This window comes from Cydia pomonella, chromosome 7 (assembly GCF_033807575.1).
Source record: "Cydia pomonella isolate Wapato2018A chromosome 7, ilCydPomo1, whole genome shotgun sequence".
In the NCBI taxonomy this organism is placed as follows: domain Eukaryota; kingdom Metazoa; phylum Arthropoda; class Insecta; order Lepidoptera; family Tortricidae; genus Cydia; species Cydia pomonella.
In genome coordinates, this window is record NC_084709.1 from 20756970 (window position 1) to 20773445 (window position 16476).

At 41.1% G+C, this 16476-nt stretch overlaps 1 protein-coding gene across 5 annotated transcripts in view; it reads left to right on the top strand.

The window, feature by feature from the left end:
- LOC133520121 (PDZ and LIM domain protein Zasp) overlaps nucleotides 1-16476 on the top strand; it is an 89013-nt gene that overhangs the window by 67304 nt on the left and 5233 nt on the right. Inside the window, exons 3-14 of one of the 5 annotated variants that reach the window (XM_061854450.1) lie at nucleotides 2984-3135; nucleotides 3744-3918; nucleotides 4259-4386; nucleotides 5052-5143; nucleotides 6034-6466; nucleotides 7281-7469; nucleotides 7797-7887; nucleotides 8318-8531; nucleotides 9662-9685; nucleotides 13317-13455; nucleotides 15385-15571; nucleotides 16054-16174. In XM_061854450.1, coding sequence (XP_061710434.1) covers nucleotides 2984-3135; nucleotides 3744-3918; nucleotides 4259-4386; nucleotides 5052-5143; nucleotides 6034-6466; nucleotides 7281-7469; nucleotides 7797-7887; nucleotides 8318-8531; nucleotides 9662-9685; nucleotides 13317-13455; nucleotides 15385-15571; nucleotides 16054-16174 — 1945 coding nt within the window. The other 4 variants (XM_061854448.1, XM_061854449.1, XM_061854451.1 and 1 more) reach the window with 4 other exon arrangements.

Consider the following 16476-nt stretch of genomic DNA (forward strand, 5'->3'; position numbering starts at 1 on the left):
AGATCCATTTTTCGTTAAATGTGCAACTAATTATGTCAAATTGCATTTGTTATTAACATAGTTTGCAGCTTGAGGTCAGACATCTGCGTGGTGCATTCTTTACGTTTGTGCATATAAACTGCAAGTATGCAAGGCTTGACGCTTGCCTTGCACATTTTGTTGTGATGGATAGGCATGCAGTTTTGCATACTGCATCAAATTGAAGTGTTTATGCAATTCAAAATTAAGCAGAGGAATGGAAAATCATGGTGATCGGAAAATATAATACTCGTAGCCCAAAGAGGAACGTCCGTTAACATTTAAAATTATATCAATGAGGTTGGAAACTGTCAAAGGTTTGCATAGACAGCGCCAGCATAGGTTTTACCTGTCTCTAGTTTTGTAAGTTTTGTTCTGAGACTTGGCTTAGATAAATCCTGGCCTAAAAAGTAATTTGAGCGTATTCGTAGGATTGACAGGTACGACCTATTCTGGCGCCATCTGTACCTAAAATACTTCGACCGGCCAACCATATTGATTATCTCAGTCGAATGCGCCAAGTGATAAATCTCATGTTTGGCCTATGACTCATTTGCGACTTAATCGACCTATCTTTAAAATCCTTCGCGTTGTTGATATATGCGAAAACTCGACCCAACTAAGCTAATCGTACACCTTATTGCAACAAGATAAGGTCCAGAAAAAGCCAGTTATATTTTCTGTTGGTAAATGAAACTGGGACATTACACTTGCAATGTCGTATCACGTCTTCTTTCTGCATCTTGCCCTGTATCGGCAATATTGTTGACAGATTGATCTGCGTGGGCCTTAGGTACGACCTGTATGTCTAGCATATATTCGGCCGAATGACAGCTTGGCTGTGGACCAAGATGGCTGGCACATGAGTTGTTTACCTTTTCTTGTAGGTGGTTTTATTAATGGATCTGTCTTTTGTCCTGAGGAGATAGCATTTGTGGGTGAGGAATGTCTAGTTACGAAAATTGCGTCATATCGTAGATGCTCCTTCGAAATACCACTATTGATCTTAAGAGATTACTAGAGAAAAATTGTAAGCTTCTCCTTCTTCATCCGTAGCTCAATTGGTTAAGAGCAATGCTCGGATTGCAGAGTTTTCGGGTTCAAGTCCTGCCGAAAGCGTAATTTTTTTTTCCTTTAATATAAAAAATTATAGAGAGTTTGGTGGTACCTACATAAAATTTTATTCAAAATAGCAATATACGTAAGAGATTTATACAGGGGTATTACTATGACTAACTAAGATTGATTATTACTTATAAATAAATTGAAAGATTCTAATTACTAATATGTACTATCATTCAACATAAATACGAGTACATGACTGTATTGTAGGTTTTTAATGTAAAAAAATAAGTCTTGGTCACGTTTATAACGACCACTAAAAAACTACCTGGGTACTACTTTTTCATCTAACCACTATATCCAAAGCTTCTGACAGTTAAATCTCATTTAGTTTTTTTTTTACATTGGCCATCAATTACATTAGAAGATTTATTCTATTTTGTTCACCTTGGACCCGGGTACGTCCTTAAACTACGTCCACAAGAGAGGTATGGGCATTGTGAATGTCATCTCGCTTTGTGTGGTAGGGCACAGCACAGCGGATGTCATTCCAGATCTAGAGCAGAGCCCAACTGGGGAAGTACCTCCACCTTCCAGAAAACCGCAGCCAAATAACACTAGACCCTACTCATAGTGTTGTGTTCCTGGCGGTGAGTAAGGTTGCCAGAGCTCAACGAGGGGCGGGAGGGGGTTAGGGTCGGCAACGCGCATGTAACTCCTCTGGAGTTGCAGGCGTTCATAGGCTACGGATACTGCTTACCATCAGGCGGGCCGTATGCTTGTTTGCCACCGACGTAGTATAAAAAAAACCTTCGTTTCATTATACGCTTAAAAATAAGCAAAGAAGTCTTCGTCGGCATCCCGTCTCATTTTGCAAATTATCTATTCATATCTGTTCAAAAAGAATTTAATTTTACAACATGTGCGGTCCATTATATGAATGATTCGCCGCAGCTTACCTTTAGTTAATTAACGACTAAATATAGGCATGCATGACATCGTCCAGTTTTTGCTGCGCCCGGCGCGCGCGCCAGTGACGTCATGTTCCTTCCGCTGCTCGCATTCCTAGACGCATCTTATATATGTGGGGCAGGGTGATAAAAAGATCATTGATGGAGATCGTTTTGTGAAAATATAATTAAGTTAAGTAAGCTAACAAAAAAGGCTTTACGTTTTTGTTAGCTTTTTAAATTATTTTTCTGCTTGCTCGCATTCTTAGCCAGAACAGAATATCTTATGTGGGACAGGGTGATAAAATAGATCAGATTGATGGAGATAGTTATAAGAAAGTACGTTCGAGGTCAGGATTAGAAAATTATTAGGATTTTTAGGATGGGGTTATAGGTAGTTAGGTTTTAAATCTTCCTTCTTCGGTTTAACCGCATTCCTATTCTGAAAATCTTAAAACGGGGACAGAATAATAAAACAGATCATTAACCGAAATTATAATAAATAAATTAAAGAAATAGAAAATTCTGAATTAGAGGCACCCGAATACTTTGGTTGTGGTCATTGGTATTTACTCATAGGTCTATTGTTTATAAAAGGTTTTAAAACTGCGGAGGAATGTTTTTGAACGTATTACGAATACAAGAACGGTGTGATCTTCCATATCTCTACAATACTTTCTCGAAGACAGCTGGACCAACTTGGATTGTTGTATTTTGTTTGAAAAGGTATCCTGCTCAGTTAGTCGCATTGTCATCAGATCTGATGATGGGATTCTGTTGACATCAAGGGAATAAACCAAACTATGTATTACACACCTATAGAGACTGTTTTTATATTAAGCCGTGCATTTCGTTTCGGAAAGCACCATTACGTAAAGTGAATGAAACTATTAAATGTTGTCAGTTTTTTTGTTAAATATTGTGATTTTTAAGCAAGCTGCTCCTTGTTTCAGGTTAACGGCGGCAGCCCTGCCGAGCGTGCCGGGCTTCAAGCCGGCGACGCACTCATCAAAGTCAACAACACAGACGTGTTCACGCTCAGACATCAAGAAGCGCAGGACGCTATCAGAGCTGCTGGTGGTGTCCTAGAACTCGTCGTCCAACGGTAAGCCACTATCCAGGAAAGTCAGTGGATTGACACTGACACCCGCGTAATAAGTGAATAGACGCTCCGACACGAAGAAGGGCAGGACACTATCAGAGCTGCCGGTGCCGCTCTAGGACTTGCCATCCAACGGTAAGCACCCCCCGGTAAAAGTTTGTTAAACATAGCCGCTATTCAACAACAGTCATGATCACGCTTCGACATCGGTAGTCTAAATTTGACCTTATTCAATACAGACTGCAGAAAATGTCAAAAAAATTTGAATACCACCCAATAAGACCAGGGTAATTTCAAAGGAGCCACATCAGGACTTAATAATAATGAAGCGTTGGAAAGTGGAATGGAATTTTGAGAGGTTTACGAGATTTTACTATGAAGAAAATTTTCCATTTTTGGTAATTTACTTCTCTGATCATCAGAATTGTTAGCTAATTATGACATGACAGACAGTTTTTTTGCTAATCCTATTAGTCCCATATAGGAAAGGTGAAAAATAATAAGTCAAAGTCAAAGCTGCAGGTTTAAAAACAGCATACTATTAATAATATTGCAAAAAGTTCCTAGGCTTTTCTTTATCATGTTCTCACAAGTATTGTTACATCTCACAGTGGTGGCGGCACCTGGCGGCCCACAGTGACCCCCACAGGCAGCCTGCCGCGGCCCGGCTCTCGGCTTCTCGGAACCTCCCCTACCCCGGTCACCAACACCTCGCTCAAGGCCACGCCGCAGCCCAGCCTCGCCTTCGGATCGGGACACAACAACGTCGCTAAGCCGTTTGGTTATGTAAGTATTGGACTAACATCGCCTATTACAAATAGATCCTATATCAAAAGACCACTTTCAATCTAGAAAGAAAGCGGCGGCATCTTTTCGAGCGATGGCGCCATAACTTTTGGCCTATGCTTTATTAGATGGCGCCACTTTTTGATATTTAACAAATTTAACACATATCAGTGAAATAATAAGAATAATCCACCTCTATTTCAAATTATCTTTGCTCGCATGTACCTACCCATGATCTTGGTGTGAGTACGCCATTTTCGCATGGCGTTTAGTGTTACTGACGCAGTTATAAGGAAGTTTCATTTTTGTGGAAATCTACATATGAGTGTTTTGTCCTCAGATGAACGGCGACAACGTAAAAAGCATAGTGAACAAGCAATACAACACGCCCGTGAAGATGTACTCCGATCAAACCATCGCGGAAACTCTCTCTGCCCAAACTGAGGTGCTTGCGGGAGGCGTGCTTGGGTAAGTAATTAATTGGGCTTTACATACCGATAATTGCATGCAATTTTGGATATATGGCCGACTACTGAGGTACAATGAAATGAATTAAATTGTTCATTCAAACGCTGCTATGTATTCAAAATCGCATGCGACATCGGTGTTTTGTAGACTCTTTTTATGTCCTGACAAAAATTACAGTAAAATTCTTCTTCTGAGTCTTATCATAACAGCTGAGGGGCGTGACGACTGTAGACACTTAAAAAAACTCTTTGAACCGCATTATGATTTTGGTTTCCTGATGCATGCTGATTGCTGGCCTGTGGCTCCAGTTGACAATGAAATTAAATCGCATGGAAATGCTGGATGAGGGCAGCTTAAAAAGACCCTTGTAAAATATTTTAATAAAACATGGTGATATATGTACATTTCTTATTAGGAATTACGGGTGTCAAGTAAACACACAAAGCCTACGAAATCCGAAACACAGTTTTATATAATTTACTATGAGATTGTATTTTTGAGAATACATTTAAATGCCTGCAATGTTCGCATGCATACTTGCAAGAACTAATACTCCCGACTAATAGATATGTAATTGCCAAGCTAAAGCCTCAGTAGTTATAAACCCTGGACCCGTAGGCGAAATGCCGTGTGTATTCGTACCAATGTAATGTTTTCCTTGACAGAGTAAACTTCAAGAAGAACGAGAAAACGTACGATGCGGAAAAGAGCGCCGTGTTTAAGGTTCTGCAGGAAGAACAGAACGATCCCGAGCCAGGTGAGACTCCCTCTAAATCCTACTTGTGTAACACTTTAATATGTGGTGATATTTCTGTAACTTGACTACATTTTTGTTGTAAAACTGCCATCTTGTAAATATTTCACCATCATTTTGGTACAACTTCAGTTTTAAAGGAATTTGAATAGGTAGTTGAACCTTGGCAGAAATTATAAAGTCCCGAAAAAGTTTGTAACATAAATGGGGGTCTGTTCATTTACCGAAATATTAGTCAAGTCATCAAAATTGGTTGCACGAGAATAGCCTTAATTGTGCATAAGACTCTTGCAAGAATCTTGGGTAACTTAATACAGAAAATGTATTTTTATAATAGCCTTGAAAAGCGTCAGCGCGCTATCGTAATCGGTTTTATGTTTCCTACACGATCATTTCCGACCGTTAATGGCCGAGCAAAATTTTCTAAATGGCTGTTAATATGAATTGGCGAGTAGAGGTTGCTCCGGGCGCTCCGCCGGCGGCCACGGGGCTGCGCCACGTGCAGGCGCCCGTCACGAGGCCTGACGCGCCCCTGAACAACACCGGGGGCTTACCCGTCGGACAGAACATTTGCGAAGAGTGCGAGCGACTCATCACGTAAGTCGGACGACACGCGCGGACCGACACGGGGGCAAACACTAGGGCTATCGTTCATTTGTGGCGCGCGCCGATTGAGCTGTCGATATCTAAATTGGCAACTTGCGCAAGATTATAAGTACGCGTATTTTAATCGGGAGAAATAAACTTATTTGACTTTAAGAAGTATCCTCAAAGTGTTCCTTGTTGCATGGAATGTATTGTATGTCGACGGGCCGATCGGTGTACAGTTTCCGGCATGGTTCCCGGCATCCTTCCCTCTTGTTATATTTGTAACGGTTTGTTGCGGCCGGCAGAGGCGTCTCACTTTTACTCGCGGGCCAGCGTGGGGCGCACGCCGTGCGCGCTGTACAAGACGCACCGCTCGCGCTCGGCCACGCCGCGCGTGATCGGCGGGCCGGGGCAGTCGGCGAACTCGCAGCGCGGGACCCCGCAACCGCGTACCCCGCATGGCGGGACCCCGCAGTGCGGGACACCACAGCCTCGTTCTCAGGGCACGCAGACGCCGGAGCCAAGCGCCGTCCAAGCTTCAGAGCCTGAGGCCGCGCCGGCGCCTCCAACGCTAGCCCCTGCAGCTCCACACCGGCCCAGCATCCCTGTCGGCTGCCACCAGGTCCTCCCGGACGGCAGCGTGACTCTGGGAGTCCCGGCTCAACCTCAGCCCGAAGCCGGCGCGCTGCCGGTGGTCAACGACACGCCCTATTGCTCGGACTGTAATCGCTACATTATGTAAGGGCCGTGAATGCCGTGACGTGTTTGCGACCGTGTCGATCTGTGCACTATTAGATCTAATGTAGTATTATATATGTTCGATCATGTTCCTGTTGCGGCTCCCTTGAATCTCGTTGAAATTGGCTCGGGTTTGTTTTAATGGAGCAGTAACTTGTAAATTAACTTGGCAGATCTAATTTTTGTTCGTTGGAACACACTTTTACGTCCAGCCAGTTAATTGTTTAACTTTTCACAACTCATATTAGTTATCCTACGAATTACTGATTCACTCTTCATTTTCATCTCACTACATTTTATAGATGTATCATCTAATTATGATGAATGCCATCTGTCATCACTTTATATTAACACTCTTCTTTCAATGTTGTATTCGTTTCGTAGTAAGAATGCGAACTAGGAGGCATCATGACAGTTAGCATGACTCTCGTTACATTTTTCATTACTTACATGTCATGTTCATTTCATTTTGAATGGTAGATATCAAGTGGCACGTGTTGGGTGGGCATGTTTGTAAAAAGTAGAACACGCACACAGAAAATGACCACAAGATTGTTTCAATTTCTTCACGCGCCTTTCTAGGCATCAGTTCGTTAAATGTTTAATCACAATTCAAATTTGTTTCTAATGTTGCGCCAAATTTTGCTGCATTTTGTTTTTCATTCACATTAAGGCAAACAAAACATTCAGATCCAGAACTATAAAAACTCGATACATTGATGGGTCTCACTGTCTATCATCATGATAATATCATCACACGTTCACACATGAGCCTCACATCCATACTTGAATCTAATCTGTATGTTTTATATAGCGGCGTCTTCGTCCGCATCAAGGACAAGAACCTTCACGTGGAGTGCTTCAAGTGCTCAACATGCGGCACTTCGCTGAAGAACCAGGGCTACTATAACCTCAACGGCAAGCTCTACTGCGACATCCACGCCAAGCTCGTGGCCCGCCAGAACCCGCCGGCGCCTAATCTCGAACCTGTCACTGTACCACCGTTAGTATACAGACTTGTAAACAATATTTTAAAGATTCAATTGAAGTAACTTGGTGTACGATTCTTGAAACACTTTTAACTAACCATTTGAAAAATTTATCTGTACTTTATCGAAACGAGGTAGGCCTTACACCAGTTAGGTGTGTGTTGCTGTTAGTACAGCCTATAAAACGTCAATTTCGAAAAGTACTATCCGGTTTAAAGGACTACAACTAAAAAAAAATTAATGTTTTTATAACGTAGCTCTTGGGCACCACTGAATCGGAAAAAGCAGGTATATCAACGTTTGTGTAAATTCATATAATAGTTGTTTATTTGTTGCAACAGTGGCGGCCGCATCCCAACGAACACGTACTCGACCCCGCTGCCACCACTGGCCACCAGCAACTACAGCAACGGGTCTTCTTCACTGTTCAGCGTGAGTATACTCTTGTTGAAAATATTGTTTTATTGCAACGGTCAAACGGTCACTATGCTTGCCGTTTCAAGCTTTATGTTTCGGACTTCTCTGGAGAGTAAAACGGCCGATTTTACGACCAGCATAACAATTTGCGACACATTTTGCTAGTAATGTGATACAAATACTTTCGTCATGTATGTCAGCATCGCGCGACCCAAACCAGATCTCGCTCATCTTCGTCTGGCGTTGGAACTGGCACCTGTCGCGCTATGTCGTCAGATAAGTCGACGTTGTCGACGATGTCGAGCTAAAAGTCGCTTGACGCCGACACAGGTCACGCAATGTCAATGATCTTGTCGAGCGACTGCGCTTGACATATCACTGATACTTGTCGCTTTACATTTGACTCCTGAGAATAAGGGCTTAGATATTTTTATGGTATGTGCAGCCGTCAAGCAACATATCGGGCCCGAAGCCTTTCGGCTCATCCATCGGCTCAGCGTACTCACCTTCGCTGTCGCCGCGCTCGGCCCCGCTGTCGCCCGCGCGGCCCGTGCAGGCGCCCGCTCCCGCGTACACGCCCGCATACGCGCCCGCCCCCGCGCCCGCCTACACGCCCGCGCCTGCTGCGCCCGCTCCCGCTCATGCGCCGTTTGCGCCAAGTAAGCGAGTCACTTTTGCTATCTAGTTGATATAAATCAGTCATATACGTTAAGGGAATGATGTACAAATATTGATATAAGTATAACTATTTTATTAATTGTTTACCATTTCTTAGTCTTAGTTTACAACACTCGTACAAAATTTGTGTTATCTAAACTTTGTGACCATTTACTTGGTATGCCAGACGTTCAATCTCATTAAATAAGTCTTAAAGTTATAATATTGAAAACTGTTAACAAAAGTAAGTGTCTTAAACAACAATAAACAACGTAAACATCACTCTTTTACGTGTTATTTGATCATATGACGTATACACAAGTTGCTGACGAAGCGAAATTCCACAGCCGATATATTGATCAAATCAAATAATATTTACACAACGGATGCGTCATTATACCTAACTTTAATGGGGTCAATAGTTTATTACTTTTATTAGTCATCAGAAAAGTCGTAAACATTGAGAGTCATACTTGACGACCGGTCTGGCCTAGTGGGTAGTGACCCTGCCTATGAAGCTGATGGTCCCGGGTTCAAATCCTGGTAAGAGCATATATTTGTGTGATGAACACGGATATTTGTTTCAGAGTCATGGGTGTTTTCTATGTATTTAAGTATTTATAAATATTTATATATTATATATATCGTTGTCTAAGTACCCTCAACACAAGCCTTATTGAGCTTACTGTGGGACTTAGTCAATTTGTGTAATAATGTCGTATAATATTTATTTATTTATTTATACTAGCAGACGTAACGAACAAAATCAAGTTTGTTATTCTCGAAGTTTAAGGTGACCAATCTGAATGTACTATTAGAATAACTACTTACGTTAAAATTTATATATTTTTAGGTGTAAGTAAGTAGGTGTTTTGTATTGTCACTCTTGGTTAGCATAAAATATGACATTGTCTAGCTCTTTCACTTTACCATTAAAAAGGTACAAAAACCCAACTCATTGAGGTACAAGTTTTTCCAAAAAGCTTACCATGATACCATTTCGCTAGATGATTTGATCTTCTTCACAAACACCGAAAGATGAGATATACCATCGTGTGTTTGGTTGGTATATGGCTGTTGTCACTATAAACAAGTAAAGTTGATTTTTCTAAAACGTTATTATTTTTGGCAGAGTCTCCAGGTTCCATTTTTAAAGGTAAAATATAAATAGGATAATGTGTAAAGCGCAACTCGGCTTATAATAGCTATTTGTATCTAAATACACATGTGTAATGTATGCGCTAAGCGAGCAGCCAATGTCAACCGCAACATTAAAATAACTCCTGGCACTGATACTCCAACGATCATTCATACTTCGCTATCGTAAAACTTTTCGTTATTTTCTTTAGAGCCGCTTCTTTTAGTTAATAGGATTAATGCTTTTTCGAAATCACTAATGTTTTATTTCATTTTTTCCAACCACTTTTTCAACCCTTCGAAACCATATAACTTACTAACAGGCAAGAATGTGAAAAGCGTTGTGTGGCCCCCACCGAACCCGCCAGAAGATGAACCACCTAATGTATTGAGCGATTATCCGAAAACACTTTGCCAAAAACCCAGAGCTGAGCCGGCTCCTGTCAAAGAGGCGCCCATGGAAAGGAAAATGAGCAAAGTAGCGTTGCCAGTCAGTACTATGCAGGATACAAGCATACAATCTATTTCAACTTCTCAGCAAATTGCAGAGTTTTCATCTAGCTCCTCATACGCGGCGGCGCAAATGTCAACTGCCACTGCAGCTACTACTCGTTCAGAGACCGTTTCAGTTGTGGAAAGCAAGCAGTCACAACAAGTAATAAGCGAGACTAGCTGCACCGTACAATCTTTCTCAGAACAAGCTGTCTCACAAAGTCAGATGTCAACTATGTATCAATCTCAGACTAGCCCTCCCGTAGAAAAAATCTTTGATAATCCCATGAGCAAACTTGAGTCAAAGTCTATGTCGAGAAAAGAATCTGCGGCTGAAATAAAATCAGAAATGGTAACCGAACAACGTTATGAACAGTGCAAAAGGGAATCTTTAACTGAAAGTCAAATAAAGACCGTCGATGTCCCGAAAACAGAAATTGTAACTGAAACTAGAAGTCAACAACGCAGACGAGAATCAGTTTGTGAAAGTCAAACAAAAACTGTTGATGCTCCAACAACTGAACTAAGAAGCCAAGAATGTAAAAGGAAATCCGTGACTGACAGTCAAATAACAACTGTAGATGTTCCAAAAACAGACATTATGGCAGAACAAAATGCTCAAGAAAGTAGAAGGGAATCTTTAATCGAAAGTCAAGTAACAACTGTCGATGTTGCAACTACAGAAATCATCACTGCTCAAATGGCCCACGAAAGCCAAAGAGAATGTTTAACCGAATGTAAACTAAATACTACCGATATTGCGAACAATACTCAAGATTCTCAAGTTGACAAAGAACAGTCAGAAGCTATGGAACAGCCGATAGCTCCAATTCACGAAAATACAATAAAAGACGATAGAAAACAGTCACTTGAAAATATTCCAATTACCAATACAAACCCCGAAAACCCGGCCAATAAGAATATCTTACAGTCAAATCTTACATCACCAATAAAGCCTTTACCGCCGACATCTATTCCTAATCCCGTTCCTAAAGGATTTGTATGTTCCATGATTGATGCTTTAACGACAGCACCAGATAGGCCATACTCTCCTTTACCCGAACCTGCTGCACCCAGTAACTTACTCATTCAAAGTAACTTGTTACCTGAAAATCCAAATCCTCCAGTTTCTAACGAAACCCAAAACGAAATACAGCAGGAGGTACAAGATCCCTTAAAAGTAGAAATTCCACCACAGCCGTCACCTATGTTTGCTCAGCAACCCAAGCGCGGCATAACACCTATCCCACCAATTAAGACTTATAATCCACCCGAAAAAAAAGATGAACCTATACCATTGCCCCAACAGACTGAACCCTACATTCCACCGGACTTCAAAATAATCATAGAGCCCAAAGTACCGCCCCGTGACGAAACCTCTTCTCCGTTTGTTGAAGCTTTAACCACCGCTCCTGACCGGCCTTTTACACCAGGAGGTAGTATTGTGCCAAATACCGAGCGAAGTTCTCTTAAGGAGGCTTTGACTATTGCCCCAGAACGTTCTTATAGTCCTTTACCTTTAGGAAGCATTACCAATAAATCTACCCAAAGTAGTCAATCCACCCATTACACCTCAACGTCGACAGTTCAAGTTCAGTCAACTTCTTCGGATATCGTACGTCCTATTGCAACGCAATCTATAACACAGATGACTCATTCCGAAACATCAAATATGCAAAACACATGTAAGTTACAATCGTCATCCGAAATGTCTGCTTTTAGGCCCGTACCCAAACAAGTATTCCCACCACCACAACCAGAAGAGTTTTGCCAGCTTGCAAATTTCCCACCTATGAGTCACGATATCAAAGCTAATTTCGAGAAATCTGTACGAAAACAAGAATCTATGATAACAGAATCTCAAATGATGCAACAGTCAAAAAATACATTCAGCAACATGACTACTCAAGGATTTTCGTCTGTTAAATCTGCTCAAAACTTCTTCGAACAATTAGATAAAAAGGAATCTTCGTCATCGGTATCCGTTAGATCAAAATCTGGTTTACATAAACCTGACAATATTCCTCCATATCAAAAGCACTTTGAGCAACTACCATCTCAAAGAGGCATCACCCCGGATGTTAATTTCGCTCCTGCTGTACTTCAAAGGCCTGTTACTCCTACCACTGATCCGCCTATCAAACCAAAGGATAAACCGGTAGAACCAAAAATACCTCCTGCTCCCATACCCCAACCAAGATTTACACCAGAGATGAGAACTCCAGCCCAACCACCTCCTGTGCACTTCCATAAAGATGCACCTATTTCAATGACATTTCAACCAGTCACTGACGAGCCTTTCCTGAGGGCGTCCCCTGCTCGAAGTCGACCTTCAACTCCTAGTATGATAAACAAACCTGCCCCCATAATCCCATATTACCAAATGAATTTAGTATCGGTGGAGCATTCGGCATTGGAAACTCATCTTTACGAACCGTCGAGCCCGGAGACAAGTCGATCTCCCACTCCAAGAATGAGATCGAAATCTCCAGCTCCAGGACCACCACCAAATCCGTTGAAGGCTCACGCACCCCGTATTAAAGAATCCACTCCACAGAGAAGTGGCGCTCACTCTCTTTTGACTCAAGCCACATCGAATCTCCGCAAAGAGCACGAAATGTCACAGAAAGGATTCCAAAGCGGCGTCGAAGTTTTTAACGCTTCTGGTGCTAAAAATTGGAGCCAAGATCAGCCATCGGTTATTAAAGAACAAAAACATTCGAACGTCGGGTTTAAAAGCGAAACTTATAATAAAGGCAATATGAGCATCAAGGAAGATTCTGCAATCAACCAAAACTACGGCCAAAGACAAGCGCAATCGCAAAATGTTTCCGAGTATGGCAATACGACTGTGCAAACGAGTAGGAAAACATTTGAAGAGTATGAAAGAACGCAGTCCGCTAAAGTTATAGAAATACATAAAGGTGGTTTGTCATCATTTGGTACGCAACAGCAAATTGAATCTAACGTTCAAACATCCAGTAATCGTAAACAAGTGTTTCCACCTCCGGTCATGAGTTTTTCTTCTTCCCAGACTTCATCTGTTAACCACACTAATCAAAATGTTGTTGCTAGTAGAAACACTGAAAGCTGTTATCCAAATCCTTCGATTTCTGGTGCTAACCAAGGTCCAGTGTGTGATCCTACCCCATCGACAGGTTCCAGCGTAGGAGCTGCCGCTCGTGGCAAAACCTTTGGAGTTTCTTCAGCCCCCAAACGCGGCAGAGGCATTTTGAACAAGGCTGCTCTGCCAGGATCTCGTATACCCCTTTGCGGTTCCTGCAATGGCAATATTAGGTGATTTGGAAACATGAGCAATTGTTATGTTTGAAGCGTGTTGCATGGTTTCAAGTGAATAGGTTGTTGCGTGTTGTTGTAATACAAATAATAAGTTAGGACATTAATATTTAGATTTTGTGTTTGATGTGAGTGTTTAGGAAGTTTCCATATAACCCTGCTTTTAACATTTGTTTAATTTGTTGGTTTTGATTTTCTAACAGCTAACGAGACTCCGACTCACCATGTCCCTCACAAACCAGAGTTCAAAAGTGCAGCCGAGGAGAGACTTATCAGAAAAATGGCGAAAATGGCGCTAAATGGATACGAAATTGGAGTACAAAGAAAAATAAAACCAGCAGATCATATCCAATCTATGGCAGATAAGATCCAAGACACAGTTGTGACAAAACATCCCCTAAATACGGATAATCTGGAATCAGGGGACAGCAGCCGCGAAAGTACTTTAAGACGTCCGTTAAATAAAACATTCGAAAGGAATTGCAAACCAGACAATTGTATCCAAAATATTGGAGATAAAATTAAAGAAACTCTCTTAAACAATCACCCAGCTGTAACTGCCAATTTCACGAACGGCAATAGTAACGGCGCTTCGCCGCAAGCTAAAAATATTGGAGATAAAATAAAAGAGAGTCCCAATCAACCTACAGCTGTTACAATTAACGTAAACGGTAACCCACCACCTCCACCGCCAATGTGCTTTGATAAATTAAATGATACTCCTAATAAGCACTTTTCAACTCCTCACAAAATCAATGGTGCACCAGTTCCACCACCAATCCCGAATTCGCCTATTCCGACATTCAATGCCAGAAATTCCCCTACTGGCCAATTATTAGATATGATAGACTCTAAGGCATTATACGGAGGAAACAACGGAGCCAATATCACAGACAAAACACAAACTCTTGAGAAAACAAATAAGAAATTAAATGGATCCATTGGTTCAATGGGCATCGAAAAGGAAAAAGTTGAAAATAACTATTTGAACACATTGCGGAAAAAAGATTCAAATGAAAAGTCCTCCTTCCTCAACGGAATAAATAAACATGATGCATCCAAAACAGAATTGTTAGTGGACTCGAAAAAGAATATCATAGGCAAAAGGAACTCCTTTGATAAAGATAATCTTGTGAATGATATAAACGGCTACTCAGATAGTATATACCAAAAAGACAAAATAATCAACATGGTTCCAGACACAAACACGTTTAAAAAAGCCAGTATGTTTGAGAAAATATCAAACGAAAAGAGCAACAATAAATTCCACACTGATGAATCTCCGAAAATTGATTCATTACCACACAATCTATATGACAATTCATTATATTCCTTGAAACCGGTGAAGGTTAACGGTAATGGTAACATTAACAATCAACGTAATTGGAACAGCTCTGATGACGCAGATTCCGTTGAAGAAGAGACTGGTTCAAGTAATGATTTCAATAAGCAAAATGACAGTGATGCTGATGTTGTTGTAAAACGAAGGCAGAAACGGACAGAGAGGAATGTGGATGGCAGGAGAGACTCTCATATTATAGCTCGTCCTCTAAGCACAATGACATCTGCCGATGTTGCTGACGGACTGTTACCCGTATGCCACAAGTGTGACAAAACTATAACCAGGTAAAATTACAAATCTATTTGTAAATATAAAAAGTAAATACAAAAAAAAACAACAAAATTCAAAGTAAGTTAAAGCATGACTGTGTGTAAGAATGAAGCACGAGTTTTCTATTAACAAATTAACTAAACTGTAAATTACCTGATACACCACGATAACTTCTTTGCAAACCTGATAGAGGGCAGAATTAGATATAAAAAAGAATCAGAAATGCGATCGTGACGTATTGGGAGTCAAAAGGCTGACATGCGGCCAAAGCGTAGTTGATGCTGTCAAAATTGTCTAACACTTGAACTTCAAAACAGGGGTCCGTTCATAACCGCACTGGGCCGCATCTGGTGCCCCGAGCACTTCATCTGCGTTAACGCGACGTGCAGGCGCCCGCTACAGGACATCGGCTTCGTGGAGGAGAACGGCCAGCTCTACTGCGAGTTCTGCTTCGAACAGTACATCGCGCCCGCTTGCGACAAGTGCCACGCCAAAATCAAGGGCGTAAGTTTTTTTCTCACTTCCTCATCTCTGTTCCTCTCATATCCGTAGCATGACCGAATGTCGCTTTTCGAAATTTGTTTCTTCATTTAGTATAATCTCAGGGTTCCTAGAGCTGGATAAAATTCCACTCATTTGTATTTTTTGTACGATTATTATTTGAAAGCTTCTTTTGTAATCTCTAAGAACCAAATGTTGGACGTCGAAATTAAATCGGCTCAGAGCACTTTAAACATCTTTGATTCTATAACAACAAAATCGCCTTCATTGTTAACTGTTGAAGTATGGAAATTCACACATCATCTCTTCAAACAATCTTTCTGTTCTTTCTGTTTTCTCTCGACAAGAGTACTAGTATTATGTAATCTGTAGTTGAGGGTAGTGATTACATGAAGTCATTGCTTTACACACCAATGCTCTCCAATTCGTACGATAGAGAAAATCTAAACTTAACACTTATAACATAAATGTCCGTATAATTTCAGGATTGTCTGAACGCAATCGGCAAGCACTTCCACCCGGAGTGCTTCAACTGCGTGTACTGCGGCAAGTTGTTTGGCAACAACCCCTTCTTCCTGGAGGACGGCCTGCCCTACTGCGAATCAGGTAACTTGATAACGATAAATCAAATAAGTAATTGTAGTATAGTAACTATAGTTGGTCGATTATATCTACATCCCGGGTCAACAAAATTTCTAAAGCAGGTCTTTAGAAATTTGACAGACATATATGCTATATATGCGTTGTCATATATGCGTTTGAGGCTGAAAGTCCATTGTCAAAACTCAGCAATCTCAGCATATTAAAATTCCATTTTGTCAAAGTCCTGGTGGAACTATTTAAAATTCACAAAAAAAATGAAAATATCTAAAGGAATTTAGACGTATTGCCAATTTTTCTTTGATTTC